This window comes from Boleophthalmus pectinirostris, unplaced genomic scaffold (genome assembly GCF_026225935.1).
Source record: "Boleophthalmus pectinirostris isolate CB_2022bp ecotype Guang Dong unplaced genomic scaffold, ASM2622593v1 HiC_scaffold_1, whole genome shotgun sequence".
In the NCBI taxonomy this organism is placed as follows: domain Eukaryota; kingdom Metazoa; phylum Chordata; class Actinopteri; order Gobiiformes; family Gobiidae; genus Boleophthalmus; species Boleophthalmus pectinirostris.
Window position 1 is genome coordinate 13165887 of NW_026570970.1, and position 15736 is coordinate 13181622.

The 15736-nt window shown below is 37.7% G+C and overlaps 1 protein-coding gene across 1 annotated transcript in view; it reads left to right on the plus strand.

Annotated features, from left to right (window-relative positions):
• LOC110166646 (coiled-coil domain-containing protein 148) overlaps nt 1-15736 on the plus strand; it is a 67910-nt gene that overhangs the window by 14488 nt on the left and 37686 nt on the right. Inside the window, 2 exon segments of the mRNA XM_055152818.1 lie at nt 4468-4820; nt 5892-6030. Of these exon segments, the coding sequence (XP_055008793.1) occupies nt 4468-4820; nt 5892-6030 (492 nt within the window).

The following is a 15736-nucleotide window of genomic DNA, read 5'->3' on the forward strand; positions in this document are numbered from 1 at the left end:
AAGAGGGAGCAGCCATTTTGTATTTTGTGTTTGCCTAGGATTTTTTTTTCCCACAACCCCACATTGACTCTCATCCAATCTCCATGCTACAGACTAGAAACATACAATAAAGCATCTCCCTCATGAAATTTCTCTTTTCATGTTTGAGTTTTGCAAATGCTTCGTTATAAAAAAAAAAAATTGATTAATGTTTAAAGTTCCTATATTACACGAAATTAACTCGTGTTTTCTTGACATTGTGTACATTATAACATGGCTTAAAAGCTCACAACTCCAGGTATATTGATAAGGAAACAACATTATAATGTAGATCAGAAAACAACGTAATATGGGCCCAGAATGTAACTTTAGTATTCTGTAGTTGTGCAAAAACTTGCTGTTACCTTCCATATCTTCTAGTCACTGTGGGTGCAAAGCCTGATCCTATCTCTGTCCCAATGTACCTCCTAACTCTCGGGGAATGATGTGTGTCTGGCCATATCAGTAAAAATATTGTGGTCAAATAAACAGTTACATAAAGTTGCAATAGGAAATTGAGTTTGGAAAATGATCAGGTTATAGAAAACATTTTTGTGTTCCTGTGAAAATAATCACACCAGACTAACTACAAAATTAAAATGAACTGGTCCGCTTGTGAAAATTAAGTAAATTAGCATTTTGGATGTTCATTTTGCAATTTGTGAACAATCAGAGATATTCATTTAAAAATAATTGTTTTTGTTTTAATTTTTTTTTTCTCGCAAAATTATTCCTGTTGTGATTGGAGGAGAAGAGCATTATCACAAAAGAAAAGTGTAGGAAAGTTAGGTGATATTTGCTGATATGTTTTATTTACGCAAGAAAATACAGTGAACGTTGATGTGAAGTATCTAAAATATATGTAGTATCCAAACAAAGTACTTCAAGGTAATTTCTTATTTCAAACCTCAGAGTGTATAAATACAGTAACCCTGGTATTATAGTAGTAAGATGTGGTGTTTGTGGTGTTAACGCCATCTAATTATCTCTACAATAGAAACCAATAGCTTGTCAAACCTAAAGCTATACTATGCTCCTTTTAGTTGAAAGATAGACTAAAATAACAACATCTTTTTCATTTTGGTTGTGTTTATTGCTCTGAAAAACAAGTACCTTTCCTCTGAGTGAGCTTACATCTCTACAAAGTTGACCCTTTTTTGGCCTTGAAGAGGGGCCGTCTCCTGCTTCGGCAATGGAAATGTTGTTCCTTTGGCTATAATATTCCACAGTGTAACTTAAGACAAAGTATAGTTTTTATTTTCTATTTCCATGGAATCATGCAGCCTCCAGAAAACAACAACTGACATTTTTTATCTTTAAGTCATGTTATTATGTTGTTACCCCATCAAAAACATACCTACAGTTGTTTTATTCACAAATGTTTGAGTAATCCTTTATTATTAGTCTGTCTTTATCGCCAAAGCTCAAAATACTCAAAAAGTTTTCAAATTAACAGCTACCTTTTACCTTAAAGTCAGCAGAGAAGTCTGAAATTATCCAAATGATTCTAGCGAAGATGTATGGAGTTTAAAAACACAGTGGAGCGCTTCCTGTATTACCACATGACATCACAAGGTGGAAAAGAACTCAGTCTAAATCTGCAAAGTTACAAAACAAAACACAACTCCAGGTATGTTTGTGATGAGGAAACAACATTATAACATAGAGCAGTACATAGTGTAATACGGACCCTTTAAATCAAGTCTCCAGGAATGTAAATATATACATTATTATACAATTATCTGGATGATCTGAACGTAATTGTATCCTGCTCTCATGACCGGCCGCCCTTTCCAGATGAGCTTCCTGCGCTGTGGACGCTTAATGAACTAAATTAGCCAGTCCTCACTTCCTGGATCTCAAAGGTGAACAAATACAAAGCAATGGCACTTCCTCCTGACACGCTGTACCATCCCGGCTAACTGATAATGAAAAACAGGAGGCTGCCTAGACTTTAGCATGCACCACCCTCTCCCTGTGCCCCTGGGAACTGTCTGCAAATTAGCTTAATCATCTCACGCTCAATACGGCTAAATGGAACAGATCGCAATATGGTCCAAGAAGAAGCCATACTGCTCCTGGCTTCGCACATTATAACAGATTTTATTGTGCAATTACACTGTCAGAGCTTATTGGTGTTGGTTTCAGGTGACATCTCAACATTCTATAGATTAATAATATGTATGTACTAGTATGTATAACACAGATGGGGGCAGGAAAAATTAATATTGTTAAAATGCTGATGATAATAATCAGGTTCAACTGTTTTTTTTTTACATTTACATTCTGGATATTTCATAGAGAAGTATAATGTATTCAAGAGAGACCACAGGGACCAGTACAAGATTTTATGGTTACACTTTATAATGGCTACACTTTAATTAGACTGAATGAAGCATGAAGACACACTTAATTCATAATGACCAAAATTAAGTTAAATAGAAATAGTTAAAGGTGCTCTTATCTGTTTTTAAAAAAAATAACTTTATTTATTAGCATTTTCAGTATAGAACAAACACTCAAAAAAAAAAAAAACAGGACAAGGACAAGTTCACCGTTGGTGCCAAATAGTCATTAAAATACTCTGTAAGCATCAAATACAATTAAAATAAACTAAAATTAAATAAACAAAAATAAATCACTACATTTAAATTCAAATTCTATGTGACTTACATAATTAAACAAAACTAAACATAATTTTGTAAATAAAGCAGCCCAATAATAACAAGAAAAAATAATAATAAAATAATCAATAATAATATAATCAATTCGTTAGCCTGAATAATTTTGAATGAACTATTTATAAACTATTTGTTCATTAATTAAGTCTTACTTCATGCATGATTATAGGTGCATTGTGTAACGCCTAACATTTGCCAACTTATTTTACCTGCATTAAAAAACTAACAAAATATATATAAAATTTATAAAATCTGTTCTGTATATTTTATTGTAGTATTGGGGGTGGGATCATTCTGTTTTGTCACGATTTGATTCAATTTAAATTTTTCTTTGGCCACAGAACAACAAAAACTTAACTTTTTACTTTTAATTATTAAGTAAATTTAAACATTTCAATAAAAACATGATTAGCCAACTGCTTGAATGTAGTCTATATGTGATAAGTGAGGCATTTATTGTATTTGGTTTAATGATTTAGGCCCATCAAATCTTACGTTTTCTGCATTATTTATTTTGATCATGTCTGTTTAAGCATATGAATGTGTATGTAATGTGTATGTGTAAAACCAAAAAGTGGTTTAAGAGTATTTAAAAGTTCATATTTTTGTCAATTCCGAATCTATCAATGAAAAAAGTGACTGAAATGTAAGATTCACCTCTGTTAAAATATAGCACCAGTGAGTTGAGTAGAGCTGTCTACTTTCTGTATCTGTGAAATATAACATTAAAGATAAAATAGATAGAAAAAAAAAACGCTCACACAAACACACAATGGGGCACACACATACAAAAAAGCACAGAGCATAAATGTCCACAACAGCATCATATAACAACATTGCCACATTCTTTTTCAGGGGTCCACTACAAATTCAAATGCTCCAGAATGGATCTCCATACGTTCTGAAATTTTTGCGGGTTGCCTAACACCTCATATCTCAATTTTTCAATATGCAGCACTCCCTGTATCTGATTTTTACTGTCTTAAAAACATGAAAAACAGAACTAATTCATTTTAAACTGTTTGGTTTCATTTGCATTTGCATTTCGTGCACCCAAACTATTCAGCACAATGTGTTTATAAGCACTATTCACGACTTTTATAAGCAAAGTTTTGCCGTCAACAACTAGCATGCTATTGGTACACTTCCTGTTTTTGCAGAGAATAAAAAGGCTCTGTAGTTAAATGCAGACTGCTTCTACAGTTCATGTGTACTGGAGCAAAACCGATTTTATTTAATTACATGAAAAACATTGGCTACAGGGTCTTTGGGGAGTTATGGTTACGGTAATAATCAATTAGTTTGAACTATTTATAAGCTATTTGTTAATTAATTAAGTCTTACTTCATGCATGATTAAAGGTGCATTGTGTAACTTTTCTGGTGCTGGGTCTGTCAATTACTCGTGTCCATGGAGATGTTATTGCTTTATCAGTAATGTTTCACACTATGATATATATTAAACCTTTTTATGTCCATGGAGACCAAACCAGGCCAAGTTACAGGTCAGATCTGTGGAGAGGCAACACCACTCACAGTCAAAATGCCTGTTTTTCAATGTATTTTTGAGCTATAGCACCACCTGCAATTAAATAAATGTATGACAGAACTGTTTAATGTCATACTGTGGAACATTCCAAAGTGCAAAGACATATCCATAAAAACAAGCAGGTGACGGACTCCCAAACAAAAAGTTACACAGTGCACCTTTAAGGCTAATTAGGTGTAGTTGTTATAAAATTTGACCAGTTTTATCTTTATGTTGGCAGATAAACTTCGTCAAAGAACAGCAGGCTGACATCACCAGAAAACTTCAACATGAGTACCGTGCGGTGGAGGCTGAAATTACAGCTCTGGGCTTGGAGGTATTTTTCCTGACATTTTGTATCATATAATTTGCAATTTACATTTTGGAATATTTTCAAATTCGTTTCAAATTGCAGGATATGTTGAGAGGGTGTCTGGATGCCGAGGTGATGGAGGATGTCCCCTGGGTGCTTGTGGAGGCAGACTGTCCGTACCCAGAGCTGAAACTGTCCCTGATTGAAGCTTTCCATTCACTGTCAGAGCGGTACAGAGGGAGACTGCAGAGCCTACAAGAGAAGATGGATCAGACTGACAGGTGAGTCTAAGAGGTATGAAGGGTATAGATGCTTTCATGGTAAACACTTCTGCATTAAAGGCCTTTACGAGTGAAACAGATGCAGTAAAAATATTATTTACCATCCATAGGGAGATAGCTATGGCTTTACTATTGTATAATATTTAGATCGGGGTCTCCAACCTTTTTCCTCTGGTGAGTTACCTTTACAAAACGAAAATGCCAGAGAGCTACTAATTTTACCGGTCACAAGAAATGGAATATATTTAAGTGCCACGGCGAGCCTTAATTAAGGTACATTTAGATGCCTGTAAAACATAAGCCATTATCTGTTTATTAGTGGACAAAGTTAGGCATCAAACTAATGCATGTACAATGGTAATATGCATTTCATTTATCAAATTTTACTTATTCAGGACAATATGTGTAATTCCGAAATCCCTTGGAAAGCGACTTGGAAGGGGGTGGAGAGCTACTGGTAGCTCCCAAGCTACAGGCTGGAGACCCCTGATTTAGATTGACCTAAATGTACTTGCATATAAAAAAGATAACTCCTTTTTGAAGTAATCATGCTGTACTTACAAAAATTTACTTGTGAAGCCATTTGCACTAAGCTAAAAACTATAGCGGTGGTCTCCATGGAGATGTAACTACTTTGCCTGGAATGGTCCACAGTATACAATAAAAATATGCATCCTGTGTAGCATTTATTTCATTATAGGTTTTTTATTACTCAAAAATATCTTGAAAAAATACTTCTTATAGCGTGGTTGTCTTTCCACAGATCTGACTTGTAACATGGTCTGATGGCACCACCTGCTTGTCTCTATGGACAGTGACACATTTAAAGACATACTGTGGAACATCCAAGGCAAGCAGGTCATGCACCTGCCACCAGAAAAGTTACGCAGTGCACTTTGAAGCCAGAGCAAACACATATGTGGTGTGCATTTTTCCTCTGATGTGTGAAGACATGCACGTAACCATAAATTAAGAAAAAAATACAATAAATAAATACATGCAAAATTTATTTAAAAAAAAACAATTTATCCATATTATTATTATATTTGTACTTGTGCGGGTATTTTTCAGATTTTGTGGTTGGCCTGAAGAAGACCACCTGCAGTTCACTTCTATAGTCTCACAGTACACCCAGGACGTCCCCAACTACAAGAGTCTGTGTATGGACATGCTGCAGAGAGTGTTCCCCCATAGAACAAGACAACAGCTGGTCAGTGGTTTTTATCAACATATTTTGAGCATTTACATGTGCACAAAAAAAGTGCAGAGCTTCTGCGGGCTCTGCACTAGTCAAAATAAACTGGCTAACTTTTGATGCCCCACTTCTCTAGATGATGTACGGTGATTTTCAGCCTTGTGGGTGAAGCGCATACAGAGGAGTTTGTTCAAATGCAATGTCAGCAAAAATGCTGACTCAGCATTTAGACAATTTCAATCCAAGAAGGCCGCCTTCTGGTTTGCCAGGAGGCATGGCCATAATAATAATTTTTGTTTGTCTTCACATGACGAATGTGTGTACTGAATTTCATGGCTCTATGACAAAGTTGATGTCGGGACATCGCATAGGCACAATGTATTTTGAGTTTTCCAGCTGGCGCAGTGTCACAATTTTTTTATACAACATATATTTTACAAGATTTTTCGGCACTTCTGAATTTTGGGCCAAGTTTGATGAGAGGACGAAGCTGCATGTTGTCCTCTTGCATACGCCAATGTGCTCATCGTTGTCCATGTGCTCATCGCAGTGAACGCAATAGACCCTACACCCTGTAGGGGCTCGGGCCTAAAAAAATTCTTTGGTCTGGCCCACTATGGTCAACAAAAAATATTGACTTTCCAAAATCATGACAACTAAAATTACATTACAACTGTATATAAACCAATACATTTTATTGACTAGCAAAATCCAAAATTCCAAAACTGTCTCCTGCTCAAGTAGGCACCATTTCCTGCTTTAACTTCACCACATATGTCACTGAGTTCACAGGTAGAACCCCCATACATCCTCTATAGATTCTCCTTCCATCTTTCTCTCCTCCCTGTCCACTCGGCTGCTCCTCCAATCAATGCAGCTTAGCACCTTGAACCAAGTGACCGCGAAGATAAGCCGCTACAATGATCCACTCGGCACACTGCAGGATTTGTGCTATGTCACCCAGCATGCACCACTCACCTCCCATCGCCATGACGACCTCACAACCACCACTCCAGCATCCTTCCTCTTCTGTCTGTGACCATATCAGATCTGTCTGTGTGTCACAGCCAGTGGTGTAGTCATTTAGCCTTTGGGGCCAAATGAGAAGGAGGTCCAATTTGTCTATCTTTTATTTAAAAATTGGCCCAGTTAAAGCGCACACTGCAATTAATTCTGCCATTAGTCATAATTAAAGTGGCCTGACTGTGTGGGGGAGATAATGAAGTGCAGTTAGCCAAACCCTGATAATTAAGTGTTTGAATGGTGGTTTTAAAGTTGTTTTGAATTTGTTTATTTTTAATATTTTAATTTTGTGTTAATGCACTGTTAAAGATGGAGATTTTACCACTTCCCTTGTAGAATTTCTTTTCCAAAAATGTTAACGGATAGAAGAACATACTAAGAAATTATTGGCAACGTATTTACCCCTAACAGTGATTTTATAGAACTATAGAAAACATGGCATAATCTGTTGAAAAGTTAAAAGAACCATATTATACTATTTTTAGAATTGTTAAAATGTTGTTTCCTCATCACAAATAGGCCTGGCGTTGTGTTATGTTTCATTCACATATGTTTAACACACAAACCCTGCATATTTAGGTCGAGTTATAGATTGGATGTATACATTTATGTAATAAAACTATATACTGGTCATACTTGGTACTTGGTAGAAAGGGCTAAATAACAGCTACATTTCACATTTGGATCAGTTCCGACTTATTTTTATCTTTGTATAAAAGAAGTAGATGGTTACACCCTAGGTTCTATTTTCAGTCTCTGTGCTGGTATCGGTTGATATCAGTATATTCTTCAGGGTAGCTGCGGGGGCTTAAAAAAGTCTTAAATTTCATGTTCATAAATTAAGGCCTTAAAAATCTGTCTTGTAGGATTTCAGCAGATTTCAGGCTCCCTGGTGGGGCTAGGCTAGTTCTATCAATTAGGTATGAGTGGATGTCCAGCTACTGAAGTCTGAGACGTTTTTGCTCGTCATTTACGCATTCGAGTAAGACGTATCCCCCTCACTAATGTTTATTTAGCATCATAACTTACTTTATCACATGGCAATAAACTATTTGAGTGAGCTGAGAATATCGCTAGCTTCATGTTAACCCTAGATCCATGTGTAACCGCACAGATAGTGGCGCTTTCTGCACTCGGGCCGCTTTGTTGCGAAACCGTAGACCTTACATATGATTGAACAATGTGCCAAACAAATAATCCGTCTATATATTAGCCACATCATTTTATTAGCCGCAGGGTTCGAAGTGTGAGAAAAAAGTAGCGAATTGGATCTGGTGATTTTCGCCCCCATAATGGGTGCGTTGTTGGTCTTAATTTTCATTTAAATGGTCTTAAAAAGTCTTTAATTTGGAGTAGTTATACCTGGGGATATCCTGTTTCTAAAGCTATAGTAGGGAAATCGGTATTGGAAAGCTGAATTGGTGCATCTGTATTGGTCGTTAGAGCAATTATCTTGAAAGAGGGAGCTTGACTTGACTACTTGCGCTGCTGCTGCTCTTACAACCCCGAAGATAAACAAATTAGTTAGGAAAACAACACTACACCAACAGTCCTCATTAACTGCTGCAGAACTACCATGTTTAACCCAAGTGGAAAAACAAACCCTTGTCAGTGGAGCCATCTGCACTATACAGATATCTGCTGTTGCTGAGGAGGCTAATTCCCATTTCTTTTACTGACAAATGGATCAATTGGAGCTCTATAGTTAGTGCTGTAATTACACTATTGTTAACTGCCTCTCCTCGCGGCTGTCTGACCTCTGTTGAAAGCTGTTGGTTTACTCTCCACCGTTCGGAACTATTTATTCTCATTCCAATCTCATCGTTCTGTTTTATTTCTTTTGTTAGGCTCCAAATAGAAACAAAGATAAACTGCGAGTGTTTCATAGCTCCAGAGCAGAGGTGACGTATTACCCCCATTTAAAGGCTATGGCTGGATATATCAGAGACTATGGTTACAGTGTTTGGCCTTTTTGAGATAGATGGAGATTAATTTTTCGTTTGTACGTTTTGTTTATCATTGTTAAAAAGTGACCATGGGTTTTAGACAGAGGACGCACGCCCAGCTACTGTCAACATGCTGGATTATATTTTTACTTTTCTTAAAATATGAGGCAAAATAACAGTAAATATAGCCTAAATTAACCCAAGTTATCAGTTGTAGATTTACAGGGAATTTTTACTTCCCCAGGCTCTCATATTGGCTTCCAAAGCCATTTTTATCGGTATTGTAAAGGTTCCAAACAATCCATATTGGCTGGACCTTATTTTCTACATTTTACTTGTTATTGTCAGATTTTTCAGACCTTTTTGAATTTGTAGTGATTTTGGTAAGAGTGCTCTGAATTGAAGTTACTAAAAATGTTGGTTCTGTTGTTAGAGAAACATTAGGGAGCCCGCCTGATGACGTGCGAGAAAAAAAAAAAACTAAATCGTGGCCTCAAATTACTATTTCGTTTCCGCAGTATGTAATTCGTTCCCACGCTTTAGCTAACTCATTTCCACATTTTAGCTAAATAATTTTCATGTTTTAGGTAACTCGTTCCGACGTTTTATGTAAATTGTCCCCACGTTTCAGGTAACTCGTTCCCACGTTTTAAGAAATTCGTTCCCACGTTTTAGCTAAATCTTTCCCACGTTTTAGGTAACTCGTTCCCATCTTAATTCATTCCCACGTTTTAGGTAACTCGTTCCCACATTTTAAGTAATTGGTTCACACGTTTTAGCTAAATCTTTCCCACGTTTTAGGTAACTCGTTCCCATATTAATTCATTCCCACGTTTTAGCTAAATAGTTCCCACGTTTTAGGTAACTCGTTCCCACATTTTAAGTAATTCGTTCACACGTTTTAGCTAAATCGTTCACATGTTTTAAGTAATTCGTTCCCATGTTTTAGCTAAATCATTTCTACATTTTAGGTAACTCGTTCCCATGTTTTAGCTAACTCGTTCTCACTTTTTAGCTAAATTGTTCCCATGTTTTATGTAACTCGTTCCCACGTTTTAGGTAACTTGTTTCCATGTTTTAGGTAACTCATTCCCACATTTTAGGTAACTTGTTCCTACGTTTTAGGTAACTTGTTCCCACGATTTAGATAACTCGTTCCCACGTTTTAGGTAATTTGTTCCCATGTTTTACATAACTTGTTCCCATGTTTTAGGTAGATCATTCCCACGTTTTAGCCAATTCGTACACATCACTACGAGGTCAGCCCATTGGTCCGAAAGCCCAATAGTCCGACAGCCTATTAGTCTGACCATACACAGTAGAGATGCAAGGAGTGATTTAGCTAAAAAGTGGGAACGAATGAGCTAAATTGTGGGAACGAAATAGTAATTTGAGCAAACGGTTTAATGTCTTTTTTCGCACGTCATCAGGCGGGCTCCCTAAAACACAGATCGGATACTGCTATTGGACATCGGTGCTGAAAAAAATTGCTGGGTCAGATATCGGCTTCCAAATATTGGTTCCGTCGATGTTAGGCATATAAATTGTTGTAATGTGACTATTTAGTGGTCATAGTTGTCCCAGAAAGTCTCATAATGTTTGAATTTGTATTTATACATATTTTGGCATTACTTGAAGGATAAATAACAGCTGCATAACACATTTGTGTGAGTTTTGTTTTATTTTAGTTTAGTTTTAGCCTGTGGACACAAAATAAGACATGATTAAAATATGATTATCTATTATCAATATATTTTGGTTTTGCACTACATGGCAAAACCAAAATAAATGATCAATAAATTCTACTTCAGTTAAACAAACTTTGAAAGTTTTATGCACAATGGGCAGTCCTACAAACTCTGAAGGTTTATAGCTGCTCCCTACAACTCTTAACTACTTACTACATACAACACACTCTAACCTACCAACACTACCAATACTGACTTTAAACCAGTGAACTTGTCATGAGCTGATCAGCAAAGGACAACCTCACAAACTCTGTAAGTCTATTCTGTTGCCCCTGTACAGCTCTTAAGTACGCACTGCACTTAGCATGTCTTCTAACAACAAAAGAAACCCTCCAAAGTCTCCAAAACCCCCTCCTCTTTCTCACTGGCTTCTCCAACTCCTCCACCACCTCCATCTCACTAGACTGGTCATCTCCTTCCTGGAGGGCTCGGTCCCCTCTTCCACCTCTTCCTCTACCATGAAGACAACCTCTTTAAAGTTTCATAGATGTGGTCGTGCCTCTAACTTTTTCATACAGTCATTCTCCTTTAGCCGCCACTGCTTCTGCTGCTCTTGAAGCTGTTCTTTCACCTCCTCTAAGTCTTCTATCACTTTTACTTTCTCCTCTGCCTCTTTTAGTCACTGGCCTTTTTCATTCTTCAGTATGTCTTCCGGCTCAATGCAGTTTTCTGCAAAGAGATCTTTCTGTAGGTTTAACATTGCGTTCTCCTCACATAGTTCTTCCGCTCAATTCTGAAGTAGCTGCCTCTTCTTCTCCAAGACACCTGGTGGTCGGACCCGGCTGCTTTCTCCCTCTTGCTCAACTACAAATTCCTTCCAGTGCTTCTGGTTTTCCTTCTCCCTTTGTAGCCCCTCTACAACTTTAGAGTGCAATTTCTGATTCTCCTTGGCCAGAAAAGTGTTCTCTCTTTTAAAGCAGGCTATTCTGGCCTCCCATTGTTGGCTTCTCCGCTTACTCTCCTCGCCCCTCTGGTACCAGACCTCTTTTTGAAGCCATTCAGCCCCTTGTTTGGCCAAGTGCAACTTTCTCTCATAGAACTGCATTTGGAGGTCAAGGAGATCCGGGTACTCGCTAGACTCCTCCAGCTTTCCCTCAACAGATCTCAACAAGTCCTCCACCTGCTGTTTGTAGGAATGCTCCTTCTCTAACCACAGCCCCTCGCTCTGAGACCATGGCAGGTTTGTCTCACCTAAGGCACCTTCAGTATCCAAACTTTCATTTTTTGCTGGTGAGCCAGAGGTGTTGCTTCACTTGCCAGGCATCATCCGCGACCTGGGTTCTACAGGTCTGAACTCTACGGTGAAATTTTATGTGGTTGTTTTCAGTTAAAAGGACTTTAAGACATAAGATTAATATTGTAAATTGTGGACCCAATCCCAGACAATCAAATAATAATGAGGTTCAACATTTGTGAAATTTCTGCTTCAAAAACTGTGAATCTCCCAAAGAGTTATATAACCCCCTGCCCTCGTCTAAAGTTATGACTTGGGGACTTTCTAAATATTTGTCATTTCCAATTTACATAAGATAAGATATGCCTTTATTAGTCCCACAGTGGGGAAATTCCAGTGTTGCAACGCGCAATTCAAGAACAGCAGGGAAAAAATGTAACATGCAATAAAACAGATTATAGATAAAGGCTTAAAAATAATTTTTAAAATAGACTTAAAAATTATTATGTACACTAAAAGTAACAGTGCAGCATTTACAGTAATATGACTATGTTTATATACAGCAGCATTAAACAGGAAAAATATCAGTAAAGTGCCTTGTATCAGAGATGTTGATAATATTTAAGCAAGGCATTTTTTTTTTAGTATACTTACTTTTGTAAAATAAATATTAATATTGGATAGAGCCACTTGTGTTGAAGTACAATTACATGGACAGAATTACAGTCATTTACAAGATTTATGTAGTCAAGTATAAGTACGTACACAAAAATCTAGTTGAAAAGTACAATTAACCAAAAGTCTTCCTAGTTAGAGGGTTGTTTTTTAACCTATATATAAGTAACAAAAGTTTTATGTGGATGAAATTCAATGATTTGTCTATTTTGTATTACTTGCACCGCTCCTTCAGACATGACTTAACTGGTCTATTCTTTGAAAATGCCAGACTCTTTCTTACAAGTTTGCAGTAAGAAAATGTATAGAGATTGTTCTATTTTATCCTGACCGCCTGGCAGTCTGCCGGCCATCTGGGATTCATAGAACCATGGTTACAGATGAAACTCACTCTAAAAATCAGGCCTTTATCTTGAGTACATTCCAAGGACAAATACAATGACTTTCCACTCTAGAGCAATCTATTTCACTTTTTGTCAATAGTAGTTTATGATTAGACTAATGGGCTTTCAAAACTGTAGAACTGGCAACGGTTCTCGCAGTAGTTAACAAGAATGGTTACTAAGCTCTTTCAGAGTTCAAGAACAACGCAATACAAGAACAATATTAGTATTAATATTGAGTTTAAAATGTTTGTAAATGACGTCTTGTATCATTTCCCACAGTGATTTGAAAAGTTTTGAGCGAACACCCCCCTCTACTGGTCAGGGCACTTTACTGTCTTTCATCTGCGTTCATAAAAATGTAAAACCTGCACAGCACCGGCACTATTTTACACTAACGCCAGCATGATCTCTCTTTGTGGACTCTTCTCTCTGTCATTTTCTCTCTTTGAGCAGAAGCAGAGGGAGGCAGAGTGTTCCTCTTGCAGACAGCTCTCTGCATGGGGGCTGTGGCTGCAGTGGCTCAACTAAAGGCTGTGTCATTATAAAGGTGCACTGCAGACACTGGGAACTGCTGCAGGCTAGCACGCACACACACACACACACACACACACACACACACACTGACACGCACACAGTATATGCTGGAGAGTAGGAACCAGGGGGCATACTAACTTGTGAACAGACATGATTCATTAGATGTTACATTCAACAAAGCAAGTACATTGATCACGACATGCATTCTGTCTCCTTGTCACAAATCTGACCAATAACTTGCCTGGCGGTGTCACCGTATGTTATTTATTTATTTCAGTCAATCATAGAGTGGCATGTATTTATTTATTCATTTATTTCAGTTCAGTTTATTTAGTTTCAGTTTTATGAAGCATTAATTTTACATCACCTGTTGTTGGCAGAAGTAAAACACTGTGTGAAGTAAAACCAGTGTTGGGGTAACGGATTACATGTACTGGCGTTACGTAATCAGAATACAAATGACTGTAATTTGGTTACAGTTATTGTTTCAATGAGTGGTAATTGGATTAGCTACTTTTATTAAATAAATGGATTACTCAGTGGCATTTTCCTGAAGCTGTGAAGCTGTGTTCTCCATCCCCGCTCCCTCACAAGTTTCTCGCTCATTCCAAACTTTCTTTCTGCTGCTCGATTACCGTTTTCGGCTGCATATTTCACTATTTGCAGAAGGACAGCGGCCTTTTTCTGCAGGAGGCATGCGCAGTAGAGTGCGAAGTGACAGTGGTACAGGAGTAATAGTAGTACTAGACACTGACAAACAAGCCTAGAGCGCCCTCTCGCGGCTGTCAGTCTGAAAATTTCAATATATAAGTTGCACCGGAGTATAAGTCGCAGGACCACCCAAACCATGCAAAAAAGTGCAGCTTATGGTCCGAAAAATACGGTATTCATTTGAATTTTCTCCAATTGATACTTTGTAGTGACGTCACACAAAGCTCAGATTAAGTCTAACAGACCTTCAGACAGAGGAGTGCCTCTAGTTAGCTTCATCCAGCTATCCACCTTGTACACATACAGTGGAGTGTGTATGGAGCGTGTTAGGGCCGTAGGGCTCACACAAACCTATGTACCAACATGTACTCCATTTGCAGTCTCCTAGCGTCCCCCGGGGGAGCCACGGCTAGTGTAGGGGTGAAACTAAGGGTGCGTCTCTCTCTTCACGTTCCCTACTTGCGCGTTAATAAATCGACCATACTCGCACGACTGCCGGCTCACTCATTTTCAATAAACGCAGCGGAGCGTCTAATGCCTTCCCTCCGTCAGTTAGCCGCTATTAGCCCGTAGATGAATATGGGCCCCTCTGTTCTGATGGAGCGACCCGGAGACGCAGCCCCCGTGAGCGCCCTGACACGATGATGAATGGCTCCGGGGCCCGATTCAAACACGATGGAGCAGGACATTTCACAGACAAGAGGAAAAAGGAGAGTTTGAAACGGCGCAGGTGGAGGTGATGTGTTGCCAGGAATAGACACAGACCTGTTATTATGGGTTTTATTTGACATCACAACGTATGTATTGGTCAATTAAATGTTATACAGACAGCAAAATGAGCAGGCTGCTGTTAGAATGCAGAGTTTGTTAAAGGCGATATCCACAGTTATTACTTTTTAAAGCACTACATCTTAATTATTTACTCAAATCATGAAAAGCTGTCTGACAGGTAGAGCTTGTGGCGTGAAAATCTTTCTAAATTATTGTGTTGTGTATTTACTGTGGCAAACCCAATATGAAAGTTAAATGACTTATTATAAAACATAGACAAGTGCTATTTTGAATGACGAAAATCTAACAAAATTCATTTTAAAAAGCATCCAAAGTTCTCAATTTTGTACACAAATTACAGTTTAAACGGTGTCTCTGTTCCACCACCACCACCTTTTAAACCTCACTTTGTTCCAGGGCATACTGGCTACTGTCACTAAAATCTCTGTGTTCCTACGAAAACAATAAAAGGCTTTGTTGGGAATAATTGTTGTGAACATTTTGGGATATTTCAATAAATGAACTCAGAAAACAATGAAAACTGAAATAGCTAAATTTATTCTTCAGAAACACAAAAACCTGAGAGATTGTAACTTAATTATTCAATTGACCTTTCATTATTATGAACTGATTATAATAGGACTTCACTTTTAGAGTGATAGGACAATCTTTTCAACAGACCCTCTTAATAAATGGCTGAAATGATGTGCAAATGTTTCTCAAAGGCAGTGTAAGTGGGATGTCAAGTAGGGT